Below are 23,555 nucleotides of genomic sequence, written 5' to 3'. Positions count from 1 at the left end.
GAAACTGGTATGTCTAATTTTTTGAGATCGCAGTTTTTATTAAAAGCGGCTTTGTGAAGCACCACTGCTAGACAAACTACAGAGTATCCCTTGAGCAAACATAAGAACTCAAATCCAAACTGGGAACACAGAAATTAAAACATTTTATATGGCACTGATAATAATGCAGGTTAGATGATATGATGTTCCACACATGTGCTTGAGGAAATTTTACTGGACCACATTGAATTTTAATGTTTTCCTGTGTATACTGCCCTTCTGTCAGTTTCGTCTTTTAGATCTATACCATCTACTATACCTCAAAATTGATAACAGAATCTTTTATCCTCATTTAGAGGTTAGAGGATTCGGCTATTCATGTAATTCATAACCTGACACATCCTCTGCAGTACCTGCTTTGGTTCTTGACTGAGAATGTGTTGTTTCTCCCCAGTGGTTTGTGGGAGGTGAAGTCCTCATCATCCTCTGGTATGTGCTTGCTCTGGCCATTTACACTGATGGGCATGAGGGAGAGGTGACGTTTGATGCCCCCTCGAGATGCAAAGTGAACTTTGAAACCAAGACCGTCACTGCTGGCAGAGCGGGTCATACCGCGGAGGGAGGGAGCTTCACAGGGCGGCACAGTCGGGTCTCCATCCAGAGGAATCTCAAAGGAGATTCCCCGAGACGAAGAGCTGAGGGAGGGAATGCATTCTTAATTAATCACATTTATGGTCAACGAATGTCATCTGCTCTAGACGGGTAAATGTGGAGTTTAGGTACTAACCGTTTTTCTTTGGGCCATGTCCCAGTGCAGTCATCCGCATAGGACATGGCGGTAGATCTTTTCATTCCACCTGTTGCAGACACAGAGATATTTGCTTTAGTGTCTGGATTTCACCTATTAACAAGTTAGGTTCAGGAAGGCAGAAGTTATAGATGCACCAGTTTAACACTAATACATATCCAACTTAATGTGGACATCTGAGCTGTCTGCTCCACACCTGCCTCCTTCTGCCTACTTATTCCACATTAGATTTTTCCTAAACAGACGATACCGTTTAGTATGTTGAGTATTTAATTGCTGAAGTACAAGATTCAAATGCAATATTGGTGCATGGCTATACTTCAACCACTAGGGGGCCTCTTTCAAAACAAAACACATCCACACATTCTTCAACTTACCCTGCGGGCAACCGCTAATAGTAGTGATTATATCTTTTTTTGTACAGTATGGGCAAATTCAACAGATAGACAACAAACTTGTTCTGTGAAAGCTGATGGTGAAAAGAAGAGTTATACTAAAACTCCTGCTGCATTTACAAGCAAGAGACATGAACCAAAATGCCACATCTCAGTCCACATGATCACTGAAGACATGCACATAATCCACAACAAATCTCCTTTTGCTTTAGCAAACACACATTGTGTGTACATTCATCTGGACTATCATTCAATAGGTAGGAATGAAAATACAGGATTTGTTAACATCCTCAGTTGATATCAGGTGTTTTACCCTCTGCAGGGATGCTCTCTGGGCTGTCTGGTCTGTCTGCATATCTCTGTTTGAGTGGACTGGACACAGGGGCCATTTTTCTGCAGGATGACACAGGCTCGCAGGCTGCAGGGGGAAGCATATGAGAAATACTCAATGTTCAGCAGGCAATTATTACAGGTAACAATTAGCTTGCATAACATGGGAAAATTCTCATCAGCTAACAACAGCGTGTTGATGTTACTATTAAGTTGTACTGTACCGTCTGGGTTGAAGACTCTGGGCTGTACAAATGAAGGTTTAACCACCTCAAACCACCAGAAAAGTTCAGCCATAAACACCAGGTAGTTACTCTGCAAGACCAAAGACACACACAGACATATACACTTTTGTGGTTATCATAATGTTACTAACACAATGTTTAACTCTGTCTCTGTAAACATAGCTGATGAGCTACAATATCATACAGCATTTTGACAGATCAATGAGGTCATGGCCTGCCAACTGCTGCCAGGTAACAGGCTCAGGTGTGTCATGTGTGCGTACGTGTGTGTGTGTGGCTGAATATCAATTAATGTTTCATTGTCTAAGTGATTTAATGTAAAACCCATACGCCTCATGAAAACTGTCCAAAAACACCATCTGGAATTTGGTTTAAATATGTCACATGCGCACAGATGGGCGCAGAGCAGCGAGTGTGTGACCCACATAACTGATGGATGCATTCGTGTTATAAACAGATCTCTCTGGAGGCCAACACAGAAGATTTTGTCTGAAGGAAACCTTCATGTTAACACACACAAAGCAGTTGAACAGTTGAATTACTTTCTCTTCGTTTGACATACAACAGGGTGAACTGCTCAATAGCATAAACAAGACTTTTTTGTGTAATATATCAAAGGTACACACACACACATGCAGGCACTAGTTAAGATTCAGGGGGCAGCGAAACTGTGGTGTTTGGGCAACGTGCCAGTCTTTTTAACTGCTCTTCATGACCATTTCTCTCCTTCTTCCACGCCTGTACAGCTAGTGGCTACAGAGTCACTATAAACAATGCAGTGACTGAGAGAGAACGAGAGAAACGCAGAGCAAAGAGCGAACAAGTGTGAAAACAGTCTGCTGTGTTGTTTTGAAGAATGGAAACTCCCGGTCAGCTCAAACTGTGACCTGAATGCGAATATTTCTGCCCACGTTCACCGCATACTATTTACCCACACAGGCTCTAATGTCTGAATGGCACGGAGAAACTCTTAAAGTTGTACAGTAAGTCTTTTATTAATCAGAAACAAATGTGTGTGAAAAGGGGAGATGCAAGCCCTGAGGAGTGAGTGAATCAGCAGTTCAGTCAGTGTTATCTCTAAACATCACCGATTTAGTTGCTTGACCTAAAGAGGGGATGGAGAGAGGGGGAGAGGACAAGAGAGGCAGGCAGAGACGGGTCAGGCTTGTGAATTTCCTCAGCACAGAATCTGTCCTCTGTGTGAAGGAGGGGGGGGTTATTTGTCCTGCAGGGTCTGTACTAGAAAAGCACCAACACATTCATTAAATCTGGCAGCAACACAACACTCATTGTAGCAAAATGATCTTTATGTCCATGTTAAAATAATCACACGCACAGTAAACGACCCCTGTGAGAACCAAGCCTGCTCACACACATCCATTATTAAACTTTTCCTCGTATGACTCATTTTCACCTATTTTGTAATTTCCAACTCTGATTCTCCTTATTCCCTGAAACACTTTTCTCTTTTTCTTTAACTCAGTCTACAAAAATAGCACTTTCCACATCCTCCACAGCCATTTTGGTTTTTAACATTTGTGTGCCTGTCTCCATACCTTTATAGATGCGTGTGCGTAGAGCATGTCCTCCAGGCTGAAGTGGCAGCAGTGGTTGAGGTTGTTCCTGCAGAACTCCTGCACCAGCTGGAGGTTGTACAGACTGTCTGCCAAAGACATGGTCTCCTTGAGGCAGATATCTGCTCAGCCAGGGGAGGGGTCAGGCACACACACAAACACGCACAAGGGAGGAGGGAAGGGGGGGTTAGCAAAGGCCAAGCAGGAAGGCGAGGAAAAGATAAGGCATAGTTTATGTTTAAAAAAGAACAGATGAGAGGAAAATTATCCTACAATTTCCCACTAGTATTTGTGCCATATACAGTAGCCGATTTGAATCACTCAAGATCCTTGAAACTTTTTCAAACCGTCCTCAACTCCTTCTGTATGAATCATCAGGATTTTTATCCCATGACGTTACTGTAAGGAAGGCCCATGCATGTGTGTAATGTCTAATAAGAGAGAACAGACCAGGGACAACCAGACAACCGAACCTCACGTCATTCTGTGTCTCTTTATTATTTTTAGAGTAAGTCAAGCTAACAGCAAGCAGAAGTTTAACTCGAGTCCACATCTGGTCCACATGTGTGTGAGGTCCCTGTGAACTACATTCAATCCCAAGAGTCTCAGAGCGCCAACACAGGAGTCGTTTATCTTTGAAATAGCAGCCAGCGAGTCCTGTAACGGCTCTCCGTCACATACCCCTTGTGACCAATCACAACCCAACACAGGGCATTTTTAGAAATGAGGGCGTAGGCGAGCTCAGAGGAAACAAGTCTTTGTTTCTCTGTGTCTGTCCTGAATCCTCTCTGCCTCACAGTGTCTTTCTTGGGTCAGTATTATTAACAATATCGTTAAGCTAATTGTTAAACCCATTAAAATCTACAAAGCATTTACTGCAAAAGGCTACAATTACTTCTTTTTATTGAATTTACTTACTTTTTATTTACTTTTCTTTATATCTACTTAAATGCTCACAAGGCAAAATGTCCTCAGAAAATAAGGGCAAATGGAAAATAAATATGCTCTTTGTTTAAAGCCCCTTACTCCAATGTATGATTGTAGTCAGAGAAGCGAGGGCAGGAAAGAGTGTCCTTGTGCTGTCTAGTCGAGACTGAACATCACTGTGGTCAGCTCACTGTGTCATTTCTTTGCTATTCCTAATTGTATAACCTAACTGATTTTATTCTTGTCTGTTTACTTTATAGTACCAATACAAGAGGGTGTGGTTTGATGTCAGGTGAGTGGGGTCAAAGATTCAGCGGTTTTGATCTCACCTTCCAGTCTGATGACCTGTGAGCAGTAGAAGTGCAGAAGGGTGGTCAAGGCGCAGCCGTCTGTGTTGTCCTTCAGCAGGTTCTCCACCAGGGGGAGTGATGGAGAGCTCCTCTGCTGAGCATGCTCCTTCCTGTAGCGAGCCTGAAACCATGGCAACGGCACAAAGGCATCACTTACATGACATCGGGGTGGATACCTATGGTTGACTCTGATTGTTGGTGCAGACACACTTTTATCTGCATGCATCGGTGCGCACACCCACTCAACTCAATCACACCGGCTTGCGGACAAACAAGTGTTAATTTGAGGAGTTTCAAGCACAGGGTGGGGCATCATGCAAATTATCATACAGAACAGCTAGAATTACAGACATCTCATATTTAAATGGATAAAAAAAAGTTTCAATCAGCAATATTTTGTGCTTCTGATTGCTTCGTGAGGAGCGGTTAGTTCTCTCGATGGAGAATGAGGACAAAATGCAAGTAGCAAATGACTTGTTATCAGTGTTATACATCTGGTATGCGGGGGGTGGGGTCATCTTAGCCTCCACTGTGGTGCTGTAGCAGACAGTGCATGTGATTTAAAGTTTAATAACAATCTGCATTAGCACATCCGTCCTGACTGTGGGTCCTTCTGGGCCTGTAAAACCACAGAGATAACACCACTACATATGTCCACACAACATCATGACTCCCAGCTTGCCCATAAACACACAAGAGTGGTACTGTGTATGTATTTTACAGGCAATATAATGGAAACTTTAATCAGAGTGGCTCTGACTGTCTGACAGCAGCTCAGAGGAAATATAATGCATATCTGACAGGCTTTTGTCACAACAATCAATTTAAACCCATATAATAAATATGTGCCCCATGTTTTCAATGTATAACACAGGCATGCCAAAAAAAACAAGAAAATAACAATACCGGGGCAGTGGCATCAGGTTCTGATATGCTTTAAGTGGATTATCAATCATTAATATGGCCATGCTACTGGAATTTGCTTGCTCTTTCATGGGACACAGTTTCAAAATATTTAGAATCAGTCAATCAGATTCCTAGGATGTGTGGAGACAAGTCCTAAGGTGGGAGGTGTTTGACCAATGCATGATGGGGCTTAGGGCCACATGCAATGACAAGAGACTCTGAGGGTAGAAGGTGAATGGGTGTATAATGCAGGTTTGGGATTAGAAGGAGAAGAGACAGATGCTGGTGGTTGGTGAAGAGGAATTCTTCAGAATGGATGGACTTACAGGTACTAATCTCCAGTACCATTTACTAGGAGACTTGATGGTGGATGATGATTGGACAACAACAGGAGAGAGTGGGAGAAGCGTTAGGCTGACAGCAGGCAAAAAAAAAAGGTTTGTTTCTGCAGCTGAGACTCAGGGTCAAACACGCTCTTACTGCTAGAAGTATTTCACAATGCACAATCCTCTGAATCTGTCAAACATTTTCATTTAAAAACATTTTCAATATGCATGTGGATATATTAAAATACACAGCGATAAACAAATATGGGATATGTCTGCCAGAGTAGTAATTGAACTGGCAGTAATTGTAACTACAAAAAGTCTTTAGTTTTGAAGGATATTTTACTAAAACGTATTGCCATTACGCCATCATACAGAGAGCAATTAAAATGAATTTATAGTTTTCAGTCTCCTCGGGGAGTCTTTTACCTGTTTAGCTGCTGGTAGTGTAACTGTACATGCAGAGATCTTTGACTTCTGGTTAATAATTCTCTATACTGTTAATTATTTTTATGAGTCAGACACCAACAGACCACATTTAATTATAAAAACTACTGGTCCCGAGAGTCACACGTATGAAATTATAATCTTTTGAAATATAAAAGCACTAAGAGGCCATGCTGGCGTCTGTGTGAGGATGTGCTCTGCTACAGAGACGCTTTTAAAGTTAACATGCTAATCTGCTGATGTTTAGCAGGTATGATGCTTACCAGTTTCACATCTTGTCAGCATGCTGACATTTGCTAATTAGCCCAAAAGAATAGCTGAGACTCACAGGATGGGAGTTTTGCAGGTATTTGATCATTATGGAAGAACTGGACAAATTAAATTTCTGATGCAATGATTGTGTTAGAGAGAGGGTAAGTCTGCATGTCATGTACTGTTTGGAAACCCTTTAAAAATGTGGATCTGCACCAAAAGGTAATCACTCATTTCTTGGCGTCTGTCCTAACATTCCAGCAAGTTTTACTGAAAGGTTTTTGAGGTTCTGCATGTTGCAAACTCATGAACATACAAATCTTAAACTTAACCTCCTTAATAGAAGTAATCAAATTTACAAACGTTAACAATTTCTTATGACCGTGGAAGATCCTGATTCACTTGCACTCATCCAACATGTCTGTCGTTCGACTTGCCACTCAGTCTTATGTGCGAACACCTACGTTAAGCACAAACACAGAAATCTCACATAAAAATGCTGAGCGCTTAGTCATAAGACCACAGTTAAAGATTCTTCACACTGTCCAAGAATAGACAAGACTTACTGAGAAGTGTCTTGTGCTCATACATTGGTGCATGTGTTCTCGCAGGCTTGTGTGTGTGTGAAATTATCTCCTGTGAGTATGTCCTACTCAGTGAATAGACTTCTGTTGAAGTGGGAGCTGTGTGATGGAGCATGGAGTAGGAAAGCAGCTGACTGAAACAGAGAGTACAGAGTATTCTTCACACTCTTTTAAAGCCCTTCTTCTTATTATTATTCCCTCATTCTAACTTGTTGCCTCTCACAAAGCCCGAGTTTATGTCAGTGTAAGTCGGTCCTGCATGGGTCACATCCCATTTATATTCGCAGCGAGGCAGCGATCTCTCTCACTGTATCGACGCAGAAATACAATGCACATGAGAGAATTTGGCAGATTAAAGCTCTTTCTAAACTCATTTAGCCATTCGAGACATCTTGCACCTCTTTGAAGAAAAAGGTAACTTTGCTGCTTACAATTCATTCCCTGTTGTACGTAAGTACTATAATGCATTACTGTCAAGCTTGCAGTGTGGTTTTATGTGCAATGTCAGCCTGGTCCAGATCAATTGCGAAATGGATTGCTATTAAATTCTGTATTCATGTGCCAAAGAGGATGAGTCCTACTTATTTTGCTGAGCCCCTCACTTCTCCTATAGCGCCACCACGAGATTTAGAGTCAAATGTCTCCACAAACGGTAGATGAACTACCACGAAATTTGGTATCAAGTATACCGAGACATTTTGGACAACGCTACGCTTTCAACTTTGTGGAACACTTTGGCTGAGGCCCTTTTCTATCTATATATAGAAAATGTTAGCAGCTAAGATGGTGAACATTGATGCTAAACATCACCACGTTAGCACTGTCATTGTCCCCATGTTGCCTTGCTCTCATTAGCATTTCACTCAAAGCACCTCAGTGTCTAAACACAATCTCACAGAGCAGTTATGGCTGACTCTCTTGCTGACATCGGTTAGCACACCAGTTCCCTGGAGCTATCTTTGAAACCACACAGGTTTACTCACAGGCAGTATCTGGTGTTTACAAAGTCACTGTTTCAACCAGTGTTTGATACTGAATTGCAAGAAACAAATGATTCATATTTGCCACAGATGAATCAGATCATAAGAACAACAAGATCATATTTATTTTCTCCACATTTTAACCTTTCCCCTCCTCTATGTGTCACCATCGCAGAGCACCGACCTGAGGCGAAGGTCGTACCCCGATGAGGCCTCGTGCTGGAGCTTCATGGTTAAATGAGTGGAAGAGGACGGTAGCTGACTGCTGTGTGTTTGCCTCACTGGACTTACTTGTTGTGTCACACAGACCTTACATAACTACAAGGCCTGCAGGATGAGAACACTGCAGAGCTGTCTGTCACAGACTTTGTTTTGCTACAGCTGACAGAGTCCCAGAGTGTCTCTCTCCATGGCCCTGTGCCATGGTGTCATTTCTCCCGTTCCTCTCTGTCTGATCATCCCTCCTCACTTTTTCTTCTTCTCTCCCTCTGTCTGTCACCCTTTCTCCTCCTTTCCTCCGCCCTGCACATTTCTTTGTCTCCTCTAACAGCAGTGTGGCGACTCTTGCCAACATTTCTCTGCAGCTGGTCTGAGACTGAGCTCATCTGTTCCTCTGATTTTACAGACCGCTGTGTACTGTGCTGTCTGCGTGTGTGTATATCATGTGGCTCTGCCTTGTGTGGACGCAGATGCGCGGTAATGCGTATGAGCAGAAAAGATTTAAAATCTAACGTTAACAGAAAGGAGACCAAACAAAAGATTCATGAAGACTGACGCTCTCTCATACACAGCTACACATCGTGGTTTAGTAGCCAGATTAGCTTAGCTGACCCCAAAGACTGGAAACAAGGGGAAACTATTAGCCTACCAGTGCCTCAAATGTTCACTAATTAACAGGCCGTATCTCTCTTTGTTTAATCTGTGCACAAACCGAAATGCTAACACAACAGTTGGTACATGGTACAACAATTTACTGACAAATAAGTTTATTTATCCACCCAGCACTACAGTGCAGCATTTCTCCCTTCCTCCCAGAGATGAAAGCCTCAGGGATGTCAGTGCGTCTGCTGTTCTTCACTCAGAAATAATGGTATTTAACTCCCTCTAAAGACACTTTGCACCGCTGGACACAGTGACTTCCCATCAAATTCCCTCTGAAACCATGAACTGTCATTTTTACATCTTCACATTTTACTGTGAATTAAATGCAGGATATATTAAGTGTTAAATCTGGCTCCATAGTTAAAGCAGACACAAAATGTTGAAATGTTCCTTTACGCAGCCTGTTATTTGTATGGAATCTACAAATTAGAGAGCTTGTGTTACTGTGTTTGTGTGTTCTTACTTTCTGTGTTGCTGCATTTGACTCCTGGAATGAAGTCTCCCTAAGCTTTTGCTCTTCAACAAGGATGTCCCTCAGGTGTTCGTTCACCTGGAGAGAGAGAGAGAGAGAGAGAGAGAGAGAGAGAGAGAGAGGCAGACAGGCCAACAGAGATGAAGGTCAAATTTCAGACAAGTATTTTGCGCACACTGAGAGACTGAATGGTGAGTCTGTGCTGGAGAAAAGACAACCTTGAACATGAGAACAAGAGGCTCCATACATCAAAAGAAAACTTTTCACCACCACCACTGTCCATTAGCCACCGATGCTAAATATTACTGTAACCTAATATACAGCACTCAGCTGACTTCCTGCTCCAGAGAAGGAACTTTAAAGATCACTATCATGGTAGTATCTCTTTTAAAAGGACCCCGTTTTTACAAGAACTGTTCTTCTGTCTTCAAAGGTTCTGTACAAACAGAGAACATTTTGGCCTGAGGATGCACAAGGTCACATCAGCCAATCCCAACCACAATGTGTTATGTCTCAGAGATACACAGGGAGACAAGTGTTTTTTTTAATGTGTGTGTGTGTGTCTATGTGTGTATGTAAATGAATCCCATGTGTGTATCTTCCTGCCTTTGGGCTGGAAAAGGGAACAGCAAGCGCGTGAGCTTCTACATCTAGAAATGTCAGTGATCACTGCATGTTTAATTAATTAATTTGTGCCATGCTGGGGCTTTTAAACAAAGCAAAACCCGTTCAACATCACATTATTTTGAGACAACTGTGTCAAAATTCCCTTAAAGTCTCCTGAAGGTCAGTAAAAGCAATTTCAAGTGACAAAATAATCTGTAGGTTAATGAAATAAACTAAAGATGCAATCAAAGAGACTTAACTACTGCCCTCTTAAAGCTTACAACCCACTTGAGGTCTGATTTTACCCTCCTAATCCTGCTTTAACCGACCAGAGGAGGTTAGGTAATCTTTCTGACATGATTACATGTGATTGGTGCCAGTTCTTCATCTAGTTTGCTTGCAAACATAACATTACATTACACAGGAAATGAGTGCTTACACACTTTCCAGCACCTCTCATGTCTTTTATATCCAGAGTTAAACAAAGAACTGTGTGTTCTCCATTGTAAAAGGCTCAAGGATGTGTACAGCTGTCATCCTCTGAAATGAGAACGCACACGTCCTTGTGGTTTCGTGTGTGCTGTTGCTTTGTTTACCTTGTTGATCCAGGTGATGATTGCATCCTCCGTGTCATAAGGAAGCTCCTGGACGTGTCCGTCGCTGTGTGAGGGTTCAGCGGAGGAGTACCTGTTGATGCAGGACATCACCCTCTCCACACTCACCATCTCCACAGTATACGCCATCATCAGGGTATCTATGAGTGCCAGATGGGAATTCTGTAGAGACATGCAGCAGTGTTGTAAGGATCTCCCACTTCTTTCCAAAAGGTTCAAACTGAAAATGAAGGGCCTAACTTTATATTTTCATGTTGGTGCTTTTCTGCTCATCACATTGACTCTGGGCTGACACCTCATGGGTATTTTTGAAGTGGAAAGTTGCCAGAATCTGTTAAAGCAGATGTTTTCATTCAACAGTGGAATGATCTGACAGTTTAGCTCTCTTGAAAAAGATGTGCAACTATTAGCTCCTTGGATCCAGCCCCAACAGGCATCTGAGAAGGCATATACAAGAAAACAATGACGATTTTTTTTTTCACCGACCCCTTCTTGAAGGCTAGCTGTCCAACCCCTCTTTCCTCATGACATCTGAAACCACTTTACACTACTAAACATCTGCACATTTAGAACTACTTTTATAGAGCACACATGACCTAATTTTGAGTCATTCACTTTATTCAAGTGGTTTTTACCAGCCATCAAAACCTACACAAAGCTTGACATTCTCCTGGCCTTTCTAATCCCATTCCAGGCAGGTCAGACCAACAGACCCCCCCCCCCCCTTCCCTTTCCTGTCACACTAACAGGTCCACTCAAAAACATTTGCGCTCTGTGTGCATGTGTGCTTACGTGTGTTCGTTGCTTACCTAAGCATCTGTGCGCGAGTCCAACCTAACTGAACAAACAACTAAAGTCAGGTGCTCCATGATCCAGGAGACTCAAACAAGCAGTGAGACTATGTACCACCGGAGCTTGTAGTGTCAAGCACAGGCCTCTATTCATAACCACAGGGCCTCATATAACAGCCAGTATGACCAAGTGTTTCCCCGAGAAGCCTACAAGTGCTGCGACTGCTGGACTGCTTCTGGTGCTCAGCGTCAGCACCACATGTTCCTCTGCCAGTCTAAACAGACAGCGTGTACAGAAGAAATACGGCGGTTAGTAACAAACTCCTCATGGAAATAAGCATGGAGATACTTAAACAAACTAGAATCAAGTATCATCTGATGTCAGGGTACTCATTTAATTTGATTGGATTCATTTAAAAGGACAAACAGAACAAATGAGACCTTTTTTGTTAGGAAGGTAACATTGTTGACCAAATGCTCATCCTTCTGATCTGGGTAAGGCTGCCATTAACAATTTACTTAATTATTTTCATTATTGATTAATCTGCAGTTTATTTTTTTCCAAGGAATTGTTTAATTATTTTTAAAATGTCATGAAAAGTTTAAAGTGTCCCTCATAGTCACCCAGACACCAAAGTAATGTCTTCAAGTGGCCAGCTTTATCCAATAAACACATAAAATATTCAATTTCCTATGATGGAACCAGAGAATATGTGGTATTTTAGCTGGATCAAAGTCAAAAAAATTTTTTTAAAAAAAATCAATAAATCCTCTAAATTGTTGTTTGTTAATATTTTTTTTGACTGACAGTGAATTCACTAAGTGTAATCTGTTTGAGCTGAACAGATGTTTGTATTAACTGATTGCTGAGAAGTATAAAAATGCATGCTAGACATAACATACGTTATAATAAATGTTACAGCTGCTGTGTATTACATGAGTGAATGGGATTGTTTAGACTGGCACCTGGACACAGAGCTGCCACACTACACGAGCCTGATATTGAACTGTCTGCACGAAAAGGTCTGCAGACGATGTTCTGAAATCCTGCATCTTCAGGATATTGCCAAATATCTGACATGGTGTGCATTCTCCTACTGTAGCCTGTCTGTCTGTCTGACAGCTGGACTGAATGACAGAGAGACAGACGGAAGGAGAAACAGGCCAAGCAGCTTATACTGGAGCTGGAGATCCAGAAAACATGATCTTCATAAAAACCCACTGAGGTTTTTCTGTGATTGAACTAATTTACATAAATCCACTAAATCATTAATGTCGTTAAGAAGGCGGTGTAGCTGTGTGTGCATGATTCTGTGTGTGTGTTCAGAGCACTAGACAGAAAAACCACATTAATTTAAATGGTGATGACAAATTACACGGTGTTAATTTCATTTCATTAGGATTTTTATCCACGTCCAAACATCTGTATTAGAAACCAGTGCACAAGAGACAGAGAAGAGGACAGACAGTCAGTATATGGAGTCTCTGCTTACATATCTACAGACTGTTCTCGTATCTACTACTGTTGACAATACTGCTTGGATTTAAAAGCCATGTGCTGTCTATTATCCCTTCACAAAGACCTTTGGGGTGTGTGTGTATACACAGACGAGTCTAAACCACTCACAGTGACGGACACACCTTATAAGGCTGTGGAAATGGCACACACTGGTCATAGAGAGCTGTGAAGAGCTGTAAAATGCACTCATGCACAGTATCTAACAGGAGCATCAGTATTCTGGCTGCACGGGTGTGTGTGTGTGTGTGTGCACCCTTGATCAAAGGCATCAACAGGGAAGCACAATACAGCTGAGCAAACAGATAATCAAAGTAACCTCTTACTGCACAAACATCACAAGTGTCCATTCAACACAGGTACACGCTCAGAAATGGCCTGCATCTGAGCAGCACAAGTGTTTTTATTGTACAACTTTACACCTACATGTCTGGTCCTATTGAGATGCTAATGTGTGCTGACTGTTGCAGTTGCAATTGTCCAAACAGCCTGTAAAAATTAATGACCACTCTCGCTATCTCTCTCACACAGACATCCCCAAAATCCTGCAAATCTTTCAGCAATACTCGACAGAAAGCTTTAGACAGAGGTATACGCCCCTCTGCAGGAAAATTCAATTACCGTTACGCCTCTCTCTCTCTTTCTCTCTCTTTCCTCCATCAGTTTCTCGTCTCAGTGTTTTAACACTTAGAGGGCAGCGCAATGCGAGCACGTGTGATACCGAAAAAAGTCCATCAGAAACACAAAGGTAGAGCTAGAAAAGGACATACAGGTCTTGTGCGCACTGCTGGAGGTCAGACAGCTCTTTGGAGGCGTGTGTGCGTGTGAATGTGAAGCGGGGGTAATGCGGGTGGGGCAGTGGTGGTGGTGGTGGGTGGCTTTCATTTGTGCACCAGACGTGCTTTGACTTAAAGTGAGACTCCACCCTCCACAGTGCTGCAGTAGTGCACATCACGTCTTCCTCCTTCCTCCTCTCCTCAACCCTCCCTGCTCTCCATGTACTCCGCTCTTCTCCTCCCCCGTCATCTCCCTCACTTTTCCCCCCTCTCTCCTCTTTCCAGATGGCCATATTAACAGCAGGCCTTTTCCACTCCGTTCCCTGGCGCACACATGCTGTCCCGCCCTCCAAAAAGCAATACCTTATCCCTCCTCTGGTTTCTTCCCGCCTTTCCACATCTCTTCCCCGTCTCTGCCCTTTCCATCCGTCCTCTTGTATACTTCCACACTCATCCTTTCCTCTCTTCTCTTGCTCTACTTTCCTGCCTCCTCCTGGATCACAACCAAATGGAAGCCCAAAAACTCCATCTTTCCGTCCCTTCCCTACTTCTCTCTCTCTACATCCATTCACCCTGACAGACTGCCACGCTCCTCCTCCTCCTTCTCCTCCTCCTCCTCCTCCTCCTCCTCCCTGACATGAGTTATTCTTATTTGGAAAAGCATGAGGTCATCATTTTCTCTGCAGATATACCATAACCCAAAATGAAAAGCCCTCACTTTAGCGTGACTGAAATTATCCTGCTGAATCCACACACACACACACACACACACACACACACACACACAGTTTCTTCACTTTGTAGGGTCAATCTAATGAATTCTGTAGGGCACAGAGCAATAATAAGAAAAGGCAGGTTAACAAATAGCCTGGCTGTGTGTTACACAAATGAAGGTCAGCAGTCATAGGAAGTCGAGGGCCTATGGGCTCCATTTGTCTACTTAACACTGCCACTAAATCACCTACTATACACAGAGACAAAGAGAGACTGCACATTTACCTTTATAGGTGTGAAAGGACATGGGATCATTACGCCTTGCAATTAATCACTGCTCGTCACTCCCAGTTTCATTATTTCCTCAGTCAGTGAGTTTTGTAGTGAGCACAATCACCTTAAACATAAATATGTCCTTTGGATTTTACCCCTAGCACTATAAAAGCATAGAGTACAAGCATAGAAAAATATAAGCAGAGAGAGTGAAAGATGTGTGGGCACTGGCGGTCTGGATGAAATATGCTTAAGCTTCAATTAAATACTCAGGCGATAATAATGTCGCGGTCTCATTAAATCCACAAAGGTAAGATCTGGCACGAGCCAGAGGTGGGGTGACAAGGGCTGAAAAAAGAAGTCGTGACAGGAAGAGAGATGGAGACGGAAGGAAAGTGGCGAACGGAGGGAGAGAGGGAGAGTTGAGGAAAGAAACAGTGAGACAGAGTGAGAGAGGGAGGGAGATAGAGAGAGCATGCACTGCAATGCAGACACCTTTTGGCGTCAGCAGAAGTTGAAGCCTGGTCTCCAGCCATGCATGTGCTAGAACTGTGTCTGGATCTAGCAGCCACAGATTCAACCCTTTCTTCAGAACTAAAACAGCACAAACGAACAACTTTTGAGCCTTCTGCTCGACTCACAAAAGGCGACAGCATTACGTCGTGGAGCTGAAACAATGAGCTAATTACCCAATCTACAGGAAATTATTGACAGTATGGTACGGTAATTGTTTGAGTTAAAAAAAAAGCCAAATAAAAAAATTAACAAGAATTCTCTGTCTCATATCACTGTAAATTGAATACCTTTTGTGTTATGGACTGTGGGACGGACAATAAGATCAACGTAAAGATTTTCAGATTAATATCAATCAGTAATGAAACTGGATGTTGTAGCCTTATTATCCCTTTTCATCCATTACTGCACACAGTATTGACAACATAGTATTTGAATATCTCTTGGTGGTAAGGCATGTTTGCTGTCTAATGACACAGAGACCCAACAGTGAGTAATGGGTTGCTATAGGAAACCCGTCATTAGCGGTTGTTTTTCTCTCAGCAGGACAGTTCATAGAGGACGATAGGACGTACGGAGCAGTACACACAAACAAAATCACTGGACTCACTTATTCCCATGAGGGGACGATATGGCAAAGCATCCACAGTTATCATAGCTCCGAAACAATGAACCGATTAATCGACTGGTCGAATCACAGAAAATAAGACGATTTAAGTCATTTATTGAGCATTTGCTGGTTCCAGCTTCTCAAATGTGAGAATGTGTTGCTTTTCTCTGATTCAAATGAGTTTATTTGTCTGAATTCTGAACTGTGAGCTAAATCAAATTCAATCAACTTCCGCTAGTTTTTGTAAAATGTGTAAAATGTAAAACCAGACACAATAGGATGTACATGTCAGCTCACCATGTGTATAGGCGTGCTGGTCAGATCTCTCTCGGTGACCAGTCGGTCCTGGTCAGTGACATACAGGCCTTTCTGGGCCAGGGCCTGGATGACAGCATTGTGTCCCAGTAAAGGTTTAACAGCGTCACTACGGAGGATCAGGCTTCCCGCCCGGCAGTAGAGCTCTGCAGACTGGAGCAGGCAGGCCACTGAAGGCTTCAGGTGCTCCTGGTTGTACTGGTCCCTGTATAAAGGTTCAGCCAGCTCCTCTGGTACTGCATCTGAGGGGAAAGAAAGACAAAGAGGAAGAGAGAGGATACACGGTTACAGTTGCATCTCTGGTAGAACACCAACATACACACAAAGAAGCAAACAGTGAATCCATGCAGGCATTAAAAAGCTATGCTGCTATTCTTTCTATATTTCACTGCCTTTGTTGTTGTTGCTATGGCTTCACTACAGTACAGTGTAGCCCAGAGCCTCGCCTCCATGCCACAGCCAGCTCAAAGCTTGTTGCACACACCCAGAAAAGATGGTATACACAAAACCTCCTGATCAACATCACTGAAAAGCACATTTTCATAAGCTACAAAGTCAGTTAGTGGAAAAAGGCTGTTTTCAGGTAGGGAGAGAATTTTCACAAGAATAATTATAAGCACAGCAGCGCCATGTGTGTATTTGTTAATGCTTATCTCACTAAAGTTACACACAGGGAATCTTGTGAGCAAAAAAAACCTACTGTGTGAGTCCAGCTATTTTCTTCAAATCAGATTTACTGGATGAGGTAATGAGATTAGAAGGTTCTCCATGCTTTGTAACAGACACTTCCTCCACACATATAGGCTACAGTTTACTTCACACACACGCACACACACCAAAAACACACTCTCTCTCTTTCACCCTTTACTATGTTGTTGTTAACCACATATTGTGACTCAAAGTTAGAATACATCAGTCATCAATCCGTCACTGAATGACATACACACTCTATGCACCTCTGTCCTGTGTGTGTAGCCTTGTATAGGAATGTGTGTGTGTGTGTGTGTGTGTGTTTTAACACTGCATACTCCAGTATGAGTGTGTATTCCTGGTGTGTGGGGTCATTTCCTCTCTGCCTGCCTCTGAATCACACTGAGGCAAACAAAGGACACTAAAGGAATCTATCTTAAAGGTACAGCTTTCTGTACTTCAACCCCAAATAACAACAACATAGATGCAAAGGAGATCAGCAAAACAATATTATTAAAAAAAAAAAAAAAAAATTTAAAGCTCAGGCCAGGAAAAAAAAAAAAAAAATCCATTAAGCATGTGATCAAACCACAGCAGTTTTCCAGTGGCTGTGGTGTTTGCAGACAGACCCCCCCCCCAAACACACACACACACACACACACAACCATGTGCTGGGTGATAAACAGATATTTAAAGCAACAGGCAGATGTTAAACCACATCAGTATCTACTTCTGAACAAGCCCCCCAGCGTCTAGTCACAACTATTAAATCGATCCAACTTTTGTAAGAACGTCTATAAAGCTGAACAATCGAGCTCTACTTGAATGATCGAGTCTTTGAGAATACAAGTTTGGCAACTCAAGCGACATCAGTGTGAAGTAATTATGGTGCTTTTGCTGGAAATGGTTCATTTCAGTACGTTCTTACACTCAAGAACTCTTCACAAAGATACACGCTTTCTTTTCGGATAAAAGCAGTTTCAGTTCCACATGAAAGTTCTTGAGAGTGTTCAACTGGTTGGACTTTAAACTCTGAGGTTAACAAAATTATTGCAGAAAAGAACAGCAGAACAGCACTAAAACACTGCAAACAAGTTCATGAAAATCTGCCTCGTCAAGTGAAAACCCTCTCCTTTGTGTTGGCCATCAAAGAGGAAACAGACAGGAAGTAGCTGCCACAGGAAGAGAAGACTGCTCGCCTGGAGACTCCCGGGATCACAGCTCAGCATACACAACTTGACGGTCAGCACAGTTGATTCATACTGCCCAACTTGTTAAAACTAATTCAGCCAGTTAGGTTGCCAACTGGTAAAGATTTCTTATGTATTCACGGAGGTTAGATTATCAGTTCGTCACTGCCATCATGTGACAAACTAGATAATAAAAAGTGAAATAGCTGATTTGTTTGACTACTTGGGAAACAAGCTGCAGACACAACAGTGACATACTGGTATCCCCATCTTTTAAGCTAACAACAACATCTTACACATCCAACAGACACAGAGCATCATTATCACCAGTCTGAATCACGTTTGTGTCAGACTGATGAATCTAATCTCTCCTATTAGCTCTGTTTTAGTCTCCACCGGTCCCTGAGGGAAATATCTGGCCTTTAAGCTGATAAATGTTTCTGTACTGTGCACCTTCATTGCATCTGTCTTCTGTTTGGTCCTGAGCAGGTAGCAAACAGTCTGTCGTTGGTCAAAACATCCAAAACAATGAGCTGAGAGAGATTAAAACTGAGGGGAACTGCAGCTACTCCTAATTCAATGTGGGTGAACTATTTGTGGGTGGTGTACGAGCAGTCGTACTCATGTCCAATGTAAATATAAAAGTAATGACAATATCCACTTCAACGTTACACTAATTTGTAAGATTCTTTTGTACAAACTGACTTGCATGTTTTTCCTATGTGGAGACATTAGGGGTAATTGCAGGTTTCAGTATCTTGTTCAATGATATATGAAGAGGAGAAGCAGGGGATCAAACTAACCCTGCAATTAGCTGCCAACCCTCTCTGCCATCTGAGCTACAGGATCTTAGCAGCTACATGATTGGCTAGAGGCAAAATTTCATGTAATGGATATTCACTGGTTATTAATTTTCCTACACTTACATGTTTACTGAGCTTGCTTCTCGACATCTGAAACACAGAGGCCATGAAAATCACTGCACAACTGGTCAGCTGATCAAAGCATAAAGGTCCCTCACAGCTTTATGGGCACAGCAGCATTCATTCCACAATGGCTGGAAAACAATATTACCTTGGCTCTCCACAGTCATCTATGTGTTTACGTGATGAAGAACCGGAGTTCTAAGTAGATCTTCGTGATACGACCCCGTGGTGAAAACTCAGTACTGAATGACTTCAGATATTTTAATTTAAACATATTGACTCTCATTTCTCTCCACTCAGAAGTCCATTCATCCATTTTCTATACCTGCTTTATCAGACAGGGTCGTGGGGGGCTGGAGTCTGTCCCAGCTGACTACAGGCGTGATGCAGGGTACACACAAACACACATGCACACACTCATACCTAGGGGCAATGTAGAGTAGCCATTTAACCTAATGTGCATGTTTTTGGGACTGTGGGAGGAAGCCAGAGTACACGGAGAAAACCCACACAGGCACACGGAGAACAAACTAGAAGGATCCAGACCAGGATTCGAAGCTGGAATCCTCTTTATTTAGATACTGTTACTTCTCTTGGATGTTTGATTTTGTGCTATTACTCTGGAAGATAACTGGTTATCAATATGCATCATGAAAAGACACACACACACACACTTATGGTGGAAAAACTCACATCAGACACAAATAATTAGTCAAAGCAGAGTGGTTTTATGTGTCTTAAAGCATGTCTGACGGCCCTCTTTAACAGTACTTGAATACATTAGCTTAGCACTTAAGCACTGTCATTAAAATCTGAGGCGACCTCTGTTTGGTCCTTAGCTGCCATGCACTCAAAGTTCATATTACGCCAACAGGGAGACACATCAGGGCAATAGTGTGGTGAGAGTAACACGTTGACATTTATTACACCCACTCACAAAACTCCACATGCACGAATGTCACTCCAAATCTTCACAAAGCATTTTATTAATTTTCCTCCAATCTCTTATCTCCCTCTTCTCTCCTCCTTATAACTTTAACTCATTTTGTGACTTCTCTTTTCAAAAGGTTCAATATGAACATTTTTTCAACTCATGAGAAAATCGTTAAACCTGAGCATCATCACCAGATTCAAACCATCGCTCATCCATCCAAACTAGGCCAAGCACAGGCTCGGAGGACTGGATATGAATTGGGCCACAGTTTTCGGCCATGCTGGGAGCTGAAACTGTGTCACTTGATGGGGGAAAAAAGCACTGCAGTGCTACCAGTCCCAGCCCCAACTCAGAGTGGCTTTCCCACATGTTGCTGTCCTCCACCTTGTATGTCTCTTCACCATTTCACGGTGTCTGAGAGTAAATAAATAAAGAGTGGTGTGCTGCCCTATTTGGCACTCACTGCTCGATCAATGGGTGATTCAGAGGTCTGTCTTTTGATCCGTCTCTTTCTAGGTTCGTCTGTCTGTGTGGTGGAGACAGTATCGTACATGTAGGCGCAGCTGTTAAAAGCATTCATTAGCAGCTGGGGTAAACCTCTGGGCCGAGAGCAGGCTGGAATTACTCTTTATGAGGGCTGGCCGCCAGCGCTGCTTCCAGACCACACTGAGAAAAGAAGACAGACTGGAGCTTGGATACATGTAGTCACATAGAAAGAATACTAACGGACACACATATCCAAATGAAAACTGAGAACACAAGCAAAACTTAACCATCAACTAGATGTCAGCTTTTCCAGCTGACCACAAACTTCCATTCTGCTGTGCTATCCTGTGTTGTACAAGCAGAAATAAATTACCGTAATCCTTGATTGTTTAAATCTTTTATTTTTTTCCAAGCAGAAATTCCAAACATTTCCTATTTGCAGATTCTCAGTTTTGAAGAGTTGCTGCTTTTTTCCTCTTGTAATGTGATAGTGAACTTAACAAACAATGTTAAGATGTCATCTTGTTAATAAAGGCGACACGGTGGTACAGTGGTTAGCACTGTCGCCTCACAGCAAGAAGGTTCCAGTCTGGGTCCTTCTGTGTGGAGTCTGCATGTTCTGTGTGGGTTTTCTTCAGGTACTCCGACTTCCTCCCACAACCCCCAAAACATGCACATTAGGTTAACTGGCCACTCTACACTGCCTCGAGGTGTGAGTGTGTGTCAGTCCTGCGATTGACAGGCTACCAGTCCAGGGTGTAACCCTGCCTCTCGCTGCCCGTAGTCAGCTGGGATGGGCTCCAGCCCCCCTGCGACCCTGACGGATAAGCGGTATAGAAAATGGATCGATGGATGGATCTTGTTAGGAAAGCGTGACGAGCAAGTAAAGCTGCAAGTAAAACAAACTGAGGGAAGTCATTAGACTTATGAGCAGGCACAGTTTGTTTGTATGTGTTTGCAAACTTGTTCAGAATGCACTGAATTTTCTGAACGTGTTGCTAATTATTCAATTATATGAGAAAATAGTGGACAGACTGATGTAAGCAGGAGCCTTACACTTAAGCAGAGAAGCCTCTGCATCTGTTGGTCAGCCATCAAACAGTAAAGGCTGACAGTACAGGTCTTTACACAGGAGGGTTACATAACAGACTGGGCCTCCCTTCTACAGTGGGGAACAACTATCATTAGGCATGCAACAGGTTAAATCAGCATAACACGAGCAGTGATGTAGGGGATTTAACCTATGAACTCAAGGCAATGACTGTCATATGCAAAACACTGCAATGCAAAAATACAGCAATGTAATCATTAAGCCTATAATACCACAAGTTGAGTTGATATTAGTACTCACTATACGGATAAAGAAGAGTTATCTGTGTATGGAGACCACTTCTGATCAATTTCCGCTGCTTCATAGAGCAAAAAATCAAAAAAGTTTGTTTGTGGGGAGGCACACTTAAATAAGTGAGCAGATTAAATGGATTTGACTGTTAACACTGAGTGTCTGAGTACAGGCTGCTGTTTACAAAATAGTCCCTCGTGAGCTCGACATCAGTCCACATTATTACATGTTAGATGATTATCTGTAATGTTTGCCATTAATCTAATCCAGAGATGGAGATGATTAGGAGGCGCCACCTACCCGAGCCGAAAGCCTTGGCCACCAGCCACGTCAGGCTGCATGATATCTTGGCCCTGGTAAAGTCGTAGTGATCGAAGCTCTTGATGGCGGGGACGATGAAGGTCCGTCTCATCCCTCTGTCATCTGCCGCATCTCCCATCTTTAATTGTCCCCGGATCCCGCTTTATACGGTGCAGCTGGAGGATCAGTCAGCCTCAGGAACTCCTCCTGACTGCGGATGACATCCCGTCCGGAGGAATTCAATGCAGCAAATTCCCTCCTTCTGCAGAAAAAAAATGTAAAAAAAAAAAAAAAACTTTGAGCCGTGGCCTTGATTGTTGGAGAGCACGACGAGAGGGGGTACAGACAAGAGCACTCCTCCCTCACATGAGCACCATCCTCACTTAAATGTTTTCCGTAAAATCCTTCAACCCTGACAGCACAGCGCAGTTTAGGAGCAGGATTTCTGAAGGTTTCCTCCGTTCCTTGACATTATTATCCTCAGGTTGTCCGACATAACGGAGCGGCTGTGCGGCAGGCGAGGAAAGCCACAGTCCACCACCACGGGACAGTTTCACACGTCAACGAAGGACGCTCTTCGTGTCCATGTTGTCCTTCCTTTTCTTTTCCAACTGTTCTCCCCTCTCTCTCTCTCTCTCTCTCTCTCTCTCCCTCTCTCTATCTCTCCGCGGCGTCTTCTCTGCGCTTTTCCTGCCGCACTGATCGGAGGATAGGGCGTACTGCGCATGCGCGGTCCACCCACCCAGTCTATTCAATCCTGACAGGAGTCACCACAGTGTAATACAAACCAAGGTGGAGTTACAAGGGAGGAGGGTTTCTGACTAACTCCCAGATGTTGTTTCCATGGAGAGCTGGAGAACAAAAAATACGCTTTGATAAAATAAATAAATAAATACAGAACGGCTAGCACTAATGCTGAAAACAGATATGCATTTGTTGTTATTTCTGATTATTTTTACTGTTGTCATTTCATTAAGACGATTCTTTGATATCAACAAGAACAACAACAACAAAAGTCAGAAGTGTTTTTAAACACAGCAGAAAACAAAAGTGTCTCTTTCCTAAATTTTATTTGCCTTCCAGATTATGTTTTTTAAAATTGTTTTCCATTTTGTTGGTATTCTGGTATAACGCAAAACAAAGACAAGGACTGATTATCATAATATTGCTGATTACTGTAAGAAAAGGATGCTAAACTTAATCACGAGTACTTATAATGCACTATTTGCTTTTGTACGACCTTAGACTTTTATCCAGTACATTTACACAACAGCGAGATGTGTGTTTCGTGCACCACTACTTTTGTCTGATAGCTGTAGTCCAGTTAGATCAAAATAAGATAAGCCTATTAAATCTTGCTGTTCTCCTGCATGTCTTGCATGTACACAATTCATGAAAAATCAGCCTGGTTTTTACTTCATTACAATGATTTGTTTCAGTATTAAGAGTATTAGGATGAGCGGTGCAGCAGGTCACAGAATTTTCTTATCCTGTTAAGAGAT

At 42.6% G+C, this 23,555-nt stretch overlaps 1 protein-coding gene across 4 annotated transcripts in view; it reads right to left on the bottom strand.

The window, feature by feature from the left end:
• The window catches only part of camsap2b (calmodulin regulated spectrin-associated protein family, member 2b), a 31,386-nt gene extending 8,583 nt beyond the window's left edge, over nt 1-22,803 (bottom strand). Inside the window, exons 1-11 of one of the 4 annotated variants that reach the window (XM_046408788.1) lie at nt 22,437-22,803; nt 22,054-22,315; nt 16,168-16,427; nt 10,660-10,839; nt 9,449-9,535; nt 4,588-4,729; nt 3,314-3,453; nt 1,737-1,827; nt 1,496-1,600; nt 767-836; nt 393-674 (exon numbers count right to left, since the gene is read on the bottom strand). In XM_046408788.1, coding sequence (XP_046264744.1) covers nt 393-674; nt 767-836; nt 1,496-1,600; nt 1,737-1,827; nt 3,314-3,453; nt 4,588-4,729; nt 9,449-9,535; nt 10,660-10,839; nt 16,168-16,427; nt 22,054-22,192 — 1,496 coding nt within the window. In that variant the 5' untranslated portion in view covers nt 22,193-22,315; nt 22,437-22,803. Of the gene's footprint in view, nt 1-392; nt 675-766; nt 837-1,495; nt 1,601-1,736; nt 1,828-3,313; nt 3,454-4,587; nt 4,730-9,448; nt 9,536-10,659; nt 10,840-11,486; nt 11,744-16,167; nt 16,428-22,053 lie in introns of those variants that run through there. The other 3 variants (XM_046408789.1, XM_046408787.1, XM_046408790.1) reach the window with 3 other exon arrangements.
• Between the last annotated feature and the right edge of the window lie 752 nt (nt 22,804-23,555).

Source organism: Scatophagus argus, chromosome 13 (genome assembly GCF_020382885.2).
Source record: "Scatophagus argus isolate fScaArg1 chromosome 13, fScaArg1.pri, whole genome shotgun sequence".
NCBI classification, from domain to species: Eukaryota; Metazoa; Chordata; class Actinopteri; family Scatophagidae; genus Scatophagus; species Scatophagus argus.
This window is presented reverse-complemented; position numbering and strand designations above follow the sequence as displayed.